The sequence below is a fragment of the Citrus clementina genome, unplaced genomic scaffold, assembly GCF_000493195.1.
Source record: "Citrus clementina cultivar Clemenules unplaced genomic scaffold, Citrus_clementina_v1.0 scaffold_2, whole genome shotgun sequence".
NCBI lineage: Eukaryota > Viridiplantae > Streptophyta > Magnoliopsida > Sapindales > Rutaceae > Citrus > Citrus x clementina.
In genome coordinates, this window is record NW_006262688.1 from 36266969 (window position 1) to 36275373 (window position 8405).

At 39.5% G+C, this 8405-nt stretch overlaps 1 protein-coding gene across 2 annotated transcripts; it reads right to left on the minus strand.

Moving 5' to 3' along the window:
- Window positions 1-169: 169 nt before the first annotated feature.
- Window positions 170-8334, minus strand: LOC18051707 (enhancer of mRNA-decapping protein 4). Of its 2 annotated transcripts, none has more exons than XM_024191962.1 (13): window positions 8168-8334; window positions 7154-8007; window positions 7018-7067; window positions 6764-6920; window positions 6433-6651; window positions 5832-5957; window positions 3995-5605; window positions 3200-3559; window positions 2899-3018; window positions 2169-2339; window positions 1281-1445; window positions 983-1108; window positions 170-674 (listed from the first exon to the last, which is right to left on the minus strand). In XM_024191962.1, the coding sequence occupies exons 2-13, from the start codon at window positions 7922-7924 to the stop codon at window positions 366-368; spliced, it is 4185 nt and encodes a 1394-aa protein (XP_024047730.1). In that variant the 5' UTR covers window positions 7925-8007; window positions 8168-8334; the 3' UTR covers window positions 170-365. The 2 variants fall into 2 exon arrangements, with proteins under 2 accessions (XP_024047730.1, XP_024047731.1); XM_024191963.1 differs by lacking the exon at window positions 8168-8334 and having other exon boundaries at window positions 3995-4056; window positions 4162-5605; window positions 7154-8131.
- Between the last annotated feature and the right edge of the window lie 71 nt (window positions 8335-8405).

Consider the following 8405-nt stretch of genomic DNA (forward strand, 5'->3'; position numbering starts at 1 on the left):
CATGGATCTATAGATGTATGAATTTTCACTTCTTATCGCACAAGCTATTCAAACTGATTGCCCTATAAAATTAACAGCACTAAGTTACTCAGGTTTGAAAAGCCATCCTTCCCACATCATCCACATGGAATTTACCAGGCATGTGCATAATACATAAAGGAACGATAAGTGCGTGATAACTAAAGCGATCCATTGAGGCATAAATAAAATAGCTTTTTAACTATTTCACACAAATCTTAACAGTACCAACCAAATTCATCGAAAAATCCATATTTGTCCTTCCCTGTAACTTCCTAGATTTCTATACAAGCTGAAAACTTCCACTTACAAATTTTTGCACAAAACATTGGGGTGAGAGGGAAGAATCATTTACAGCTCATCAACACGGAGTTTATGACATGCATAAGAAGCCGGATGCTATTTGCTTCTGAAGCAGAGGTACTGGGTAGGTTTCGTTGATGCCCCAGTATCTGATACACCTGCTCAAAGATTGGTCGCACGTGCATTGATATCATCGGATCTGCAGGGTTTATGGCTACTGCAACATCTGTCATCCACGCTAGCTTTCTCGGTGTTTCCTTGCTGATATCACAAGCCAATTGCTGAAGAAGGGCCAGCAGAACTCCTTGACTTAGAGGGAGTGGTACCGTTGACAAAATTCCAGGTAGATCAACCTGGTGAAGCAAGCGCAGAATAAATTGTCAATTTCACACAACTCCATCTAAGATTCTTGAGCAAGTAGAGAATATGCATACAAGGAAAATAATCCTTTAACCATACATATGATAAGACAAAAGAAATTAACTGTGGATTACTGAATGACTTCAATTACAATGCCAATACAAAGAATTAGTCAAGTTAGCATCCTGGCTAGGACCAGAAACTACAGTTACATATATTCCTCACTTCTGTATGCCTAAACACCCACACACCCCCCCCCCCCCCCACCACAAAAAAAAAAAGAGAGGGAGAAGATGTATACCTGGGAGCATAACCAGGATACAATTGACACATCACTTCTGTGCAGTGCTCCTGTGAATGCCTCCTCATATTTGCGTTCAGCTATCAACCTAGACAGTTCTTTTGTTGGATCCAAAGGTGCCTCAACCTGTTTTATGAAAATAATAATAATAATAAAACCGCTTAGAAATTTTTAAAAAAGAATATCCTTCCAATTATTACTCCAATGAAAAATAAAAATAATTATCTTTTTACTAACAAAGTGTTTTTACATGCTAGATCATATTTTAAACATTAAAAATAGTCAAAAAGGTGCATACCATCTCATGAAGACCAGCTAATGGTCCATTACTTGACTGAGTGACCAAGGAAGTTCCTGTTTTAGTGTTAGCTCCTGCTGCTGCCATGGCTAAGAGCTTACGCTGCCCATCAGCCAATTCTCCACTTAAGGTCTGAGTAATTGACGTTGCTGAATTAATTGCATCCTGCATATGCAGATATGTCATGTTGCATGCAAAAAAGAATATGGTCCTATGTAATTATAGCAGCAAACAACGACAAATTATTTAAATAGACCAACAATGAGCACAAAAGTTCTGTTAGAGGCGACAAGATACTTGAGCTAGAATAGAATTTTGGTATGCCAATAGGATTCTCAATCAGATCTAAGTAGAGATCATAGCTAAAGACACCCTTTCTTCTCCCCTAAGTTTAACAGACTATGACAGTCTGAAAACCAAGAAGTTATATATGCCTAATGGCTTCTGTATCCACGATAATAAGAGTAATCATGCAACAGCATGTATGAAAATAGTGTTGAGGTGGCCAAGCCTACGCATTCATCAAATAAGTAAGACAAATTCTGATATCAGCTCTCCACAAGCCAACATAATACAATTTTTCAACGGACATGGAAGCACATAGAGAAGAGGAGGCTTTCAAGCACTTTTACAATATCCAAATCAACGAATCCCATACATCTTTTAAATTTTAAAAAGTCCTTGTAACATAGGATAACATAAAATAATCAAACAATTTCGGGAAGGCGCATAGATTCATCAATTAATTCAAATGAATTTAGAGCTAACATGTGAATATTCTATTAAATGAAGTAAAGAAAAGATGCGCAAATAACAATAGATAAGTAACAAGAAACATAGATTGCATGTGATCTACTCCCTAGCAAATATATCAGAATACTCACATACCCTCAAAGCAATGGCCATCGGAGAATGTGCAGTTTCAAACTGCTGCTGAATAGCAGTTGTATGTTTGATAAGGCCCTTCTGAAATGTAGAATCGATTTGCTCAAACATTGCTTTGCATGACATCTCAAATGCTGGAATAATTGAAGTTTCCAAATTAGACCGCAATGCATCCTGCAAATACAAGTTACACTGTTTAATATCAATATTGAAAAGCACACAGGCAGAAAATCCCACCACAGAGAGAGAGAGAGGGAGAGGCCTGCTGAGAGATCAATTCTATTCATAATTTGGCACCAAATCAATGATAGGAAAGCAAACTAGGTCTCCAAAACTCTGGCCAGATGGGGATGTACTCAAGAAAACACAACAGAAAGATTAGTAACACAATGATCCATTCTATCCATAGCATTAGGATTTTCTCAGTCATATCTGACCCTAAAGATATCACATTTCACATTTAATAATTGTGCACAGTTGATGCGAGGTTGTGTTACAGACTTGTAACTCCAAAGAACCATTCGAGTAACCATCTTGTGTGTCATGAACAAATTAAGTATTTAAGTTGAACTTCACTGTTGCTGACATCCCTTTTGTTTTTTAAATATTTTAAATATCTAGGTGGGATACATTTGTGAAGTCAGACCAACAAAGATCAACTGCGAGGTTCAGTGAAGGAAACAGTAATTGATACAAGTACTTTAACATCCAATCAATTGAAACCTAAAATTACCTGAAGAGCTTGCTTGCCCGAAGTTTGAAACTGTGCTTGTATTTGCCTGGCCACGGTAGTTTCCAGTTTTGAGCTAACTGATTTCTCTAGTTGACTCACTGCTTTTTCACCCACTCCTTTCTGCAGCCAATTAAGAATATGACATTCATTCCACTAATTTCTTTCATTTGCAAAGACTATTATGCACATCCTAAGACCCAATTCATTATGGTGCGACTGTCTAAGAAAATTAATATAAACAAAGCCCATCAATTCAAAGCAAATAGCCAAATACACCCTGAGACTCGACATTTTTTCTTACCTGGAATGACTCCATAATAGCTGAAGATATGTTTTTTTCCAAAGTTGGAGATATTGCACGAGCTACAGCTGGTCCAACAGCTGCTATTTCCTTCTTTAAGGTTTTCTCAAGTATAGCAGGCAAGTCCTTATTTATAGTGTTGGTGATTAAGTTCGTTATCTGCTGCATGCGGTCTCGTTCTAACTTCTCATGTTTAGCATTTTCTTCTTGGAAACGAGCCCACAAGGCATCTGAGTTAGCCTTAACAACTTTCTCAATGCTCCGACCCAATGATGCCTCCAGTCGTTTGCCTTCTTTATTAACTGGGGCAGACACGACTGAATTCATCTGTTTCTGGATTTCTTTTTGCGTGCTCATCATCTGAAGATAAAACAAAGTCATTAGTCTCAGAGTACAACAACCCACCAACAAAATACACCCATATGTGGGACATCCAAAATTAACATGTAATCTGAAAGGAAAAGAAAACGCGGGTTGAGGAGACTTTTACTTTCAGCATTTTTTTCCCCTTTGTGTATTGCAGTTATTTTCTGAATAAAAGGTGAGATCATTGAATGATAACCATGGTTATAAAATTAAGATTCTGCTAAAATTGAATAACATATAAATATATAAAGACAAAAATCCATTAAAAACTGAAACAGGTCATCATGACACCGAAGAAGGGAGGGGGGGGGTGGGGGGTAAGAGGAGGGGGAGGGGAAAGAAACCCTAGGAAGGAGGTCAGATACAGGAAAAAAATCCTCACAAAAAAGTAGTACGAGGGAAAGAAAATGAAAAATTCAATAAAATCACCTGGTTGAGCATGTCTTGCATAGCCAATAACTGAGACATAGTAGCATCAGTGGATGGGGCACCTGAAATGCAAGCTGGTTCATTGGAGGAATCTGCGGAGTTATAAGGACTAGGGGATGGTGAAGATGTACCAGATATTTGAGAATTTTTTCCCTTCTGTTTTCTACCTTTGGCAGCTGGGGAAGGGGATTGCGGAATCACCATGGAAGCTTCTGATGCACCAACCTTTGCAGGTGTATCTTTTGACATGTCTTGCTCTTCAACCTCTCCGTTGTTAGAAGGTCTAACTTGTGCTTCAACATCACTAGCCTGTCGAATTCCATCCACATTATATGTTCCCATACAACAATCTCTAGCCATCTGAATGCCAAGATCTGAGGCCTGAGAATAAAAGGATTTCTCCTTCTTCTCCGTAACAGTAGCATGGGATTCCCTAGAATTAAATTCGTTTTTCGGACCACCTGTCTCACCAACAACTTTAACCTCTACCTCAACACCTTCTGCATCATTGTTGACAACTGCATCTTGAACCTTTGCCTCTCCAACATTCATGCGCTGACTAAACTGAGAATTCTCAGATGATGAAGCAGCAGTAGATAAAATTTCTGATGGAGTCACGAGATGGGTAGGGTGTTTAAACACTACAGGAGGATCAGGAACCATAGAAATGTCATTTTGCGCACTATTTCTATCACCCTTCCACAAATTGTCACCTGAGGAAGTCACATCAGCCATTTTTTCTTTGGAAGTATTTGTTCTACGGTCAACTAAATAATCAGTTACTGCCTGCTCACCACCATGTTCATTGGGTTGTGCAGATGGCTCAAAACCGTTCGATGGACTTCTATAACCAGATGATTTACGAGATAATCTAGGACTCAAAGGAAGAGGAGGAGATGCTGAGTGGATATTTTCAGCATTACCAGATGGCAGAGCACTTGGCTTAGTCTCTGCCCCCGAAGCATTTTCTGACAAACTAGAAACCTCAGAAGAAGGTAAACCTTCAGGACGGCTCGCTATGGGGACACTTTCAGTGCTGCTAGAAAGTATAGGGGCCACCAAAGAAGTAGTACCGACATCGGCAGATTTAGTCCCGTGAGATGATTCCAAACTGGCAGAACCATCAGGATTAGCAACATCAAAAGCACGGGTAGCATTGGAGTCTGTTTTCTCCAACTCTGCATTCTCTAAAGGTGGGGGCAGGCACTGAGACAAGTCCAATGCATACTGCTGAATAGCCTGTGTTTGAACACAGTAAATCTGTACAATGTGTTCTCCATCTGGGGAAGCATCGGTTGTAGTACCAGTAAGACTCAATATAGGCATTGTAACCGTAAATTCAGCTATGTAATCCATGCGAGTTGAGGCGGGATTAGGTCCGTAATCCATGTGTATGGCATAGATAGCATTCTTCTTGGCATTTGCTAGCAGAAACAGGCCTGCGCGGTTAAGCGCAACAACTTGATTGAAGAAAGCATCCTCAAGCCTGAGTTCGGCAGAACTCTTCAGCTCCAAAGTCTGAGTGCACTTCCATGATTCGATATCACTAGGCAACAACCAGCCCTCCTCCTCAGCAGAGGCCCATATCTTCAGTTCCCGATTCAAGGGACCCTATATATTACAAAAATCAACTAAGCATAAATCCCAACAAAATCGGGACAACAAATATGAAATTGCATAATCATCGCTGGTAGATTATTGCACACATGTTAACATCCTGCCCACTAGACCAAAAGTATAAGGCTGGCCTAGTTGCATAATAATACACACTAGTCACCATTGAATTTTAGAATGATTCTGCAAAATGTTTTCTAAATAATTAAAAATAAGAACCTACCCCTGTGATAAGCACAATGTGCTGTGGATGAGGACCAATCAAAAATGTTACAGAATTAACAGGATGGCCATCATATGGTCTCAACACAGCAAGTGGTGTAGACTTACGGTCATCCCAAATCTTCACCTGTTACAAAATACGAATATTTGATGAGTGAAAGTATGAAAAGAAAAATCAAATAAATTGATTAGTGCATATACATTAGAGTAACTACAAAGGATGTGTGTCTTGATTTTTACAATCCATGGTTCAATGATAGAAACAGCCACCTCGACGGGGCCAAGAGCCAGAAAGAGGAGAGAAAAAAATACTGAATTTCACACTTCCATGGAAAATTACTGATACAATAGATTGCTTTTTCCCCCCTCTTTCAAGGCTATCTATAGATAAGCTGTCGTAAAGGAATAATGACCACCATGCATCCTAGTTGGTGTAACATTATCAAACATATTTGTTAATCTCACAAGGACGAGCTCCCACTTTGAAGACAAAAAAGTTTCTATTCTTATATAGACAAGCAGCCATCTCAAGAAGAACATAACATAAATGACCCTAAAGCCAGTAAGAAATATGAGGGGGGGAAAAAAGAAAAAAAACACACCGTGCCATCTAATGAAGCTGAAGCTAAACGGGTAGTCAGCCATTGGCACATTGACAGCTCCGTAATTTCACCATCATGTTTACCAACAAGCTGAACCCCATTAATCAGTTCATCAACAGGACATTTAAGAGGTTCCTCAGCTGAAAACCGTTCGCCTTTCCCAACTCTATTGCTATCAATCTTAAGGATCCGATTTCCAATCGCCAACATCAAAATTTCCTGCAAACCAATTCCATAGAAACAATTACAATTACAGGAAAACAATGCAATCGAAAATCATGCAAGAAAGAGGGATCTTCAATAATAAACAAACATGAAGTTGTATTATTACTTGTTTGTGAGGATGCCAACAGACTCTTGGATGGACTGAATCCCCGTCTGCAAGTATCTGAATGGCAACAACAATTTTACCCAAAATTTGAGGCTTATCTTCCTCGTCAGGGCCTTCGGTAATGTTCCATATAAAAAAGCGTCCATCAACACTTGCACTGCACAACAGAGAAAGTAAATTATTGCAATTTATAAACTAAGCAAGGAAAAAGTGACAGCAAAAGAAAGACTGATAATGGAATTGTAAAGAGATACCTAGCCAAAAGATGAACATCCTCGGCAAAGAAAGCCATATCTGTTACTCTCTATGTACATAAACAATTGCAATTACCGAAATGAGAAACATAAAAAGAGAAAAGGAAAGTGGAAGAAAGATATGTTGGTGAAGTACCTGAGTGTGGCCACGAAGCAAAGATCTCAGAGCAGTAATGATATTAAGAATGCGAATGTTACCAAGCTTGAGACCATAGCAAATGTAATTCCTATTAACAGCAATCTGACGGCCAAGAACAAGGCCAGGATCCGATATATACTTAGTAATAGGAGTAACTTCAAGTTGCGGCTGAACTTCCCCGTCCAGTCTGACATCAATGTCATAAACCGAATGATTCCCAATCAAATGCCTTCCTTTGGGAACCTTACTGCTGCGCAATCTAACAGGCGGAGCGGAAGGAATCACAACCGTCGAATCGGACGGTGGAGGGAGAGTAGGACTAGGAGGCTGATGTTGATGTTGATTGGCGAAGAAGGCCATAAGAAGGTTGTTACCAGAAGAAGAAGAAGAAGTGGAATTAGGGTTAGGGTTATGGGAAGGGGAAGGGGGCTGTGGAATTTGTTGAGGGTATAAGATTTGAGGTCTGTTTTGTTGTTGCTGCTGCTGCTGTTGTTGGAAGAGTTGGTGCTGAGGTGGCGGTGGTGATGGATAATAGTGGTAAGGTGGATATGGACCAGTTGGTGGAGGATAAGACGAAGACGGTGTTAAATACGGAGACGGTGATGAAACCGAAGATGGACTCGGAAATGACGGTGACGTCGTTAGATTTGTTGAGTTTGGAATCATATTCATTGGATTTGAACTTGGTTTCAATAGCTTGTTCATGTCAAACCCTCCACTGCCTCCACCGCCCGTGACTCCTCCTCCTCCCGCTTGATTTGAAGCCATCGACTAAGTCGATTCGATTCGATTGATTGAATCGATCCCACCGATTCAGATCGAATTGAATCAAATCCTATTACAACCCTTCTCTTCTTGTGAAGATGACCAAAAGCGGAAGACAAGTGAGAAACCCAAAGATACATATAAATCTACTCACAGCTAATTTGCTCACCAGTAGTGTACTTTTTTAACATTAAAAAAGCAGTAGTAATATTAAAAAAATAATAATAATAACATTAATAATAATACCAGGCACTAGCACTGCTTGGCTTTGCTTTCTCAGACTCAGATCGAGGGGCCGACGGCAAGGGACACCACAACCGTGGCAAACGGAGCCTCCGATTTAATCACCTTACATAAATTACCTAAGTAAGTAAGGTACAAAATTATTTCCGATGAAAATTCAACAACAGTGAAAACAAGGTAATAAAATCTGTTATTTCCAAGTTCGTTCTTTAAACATTTACATAACACAACAACATATTAC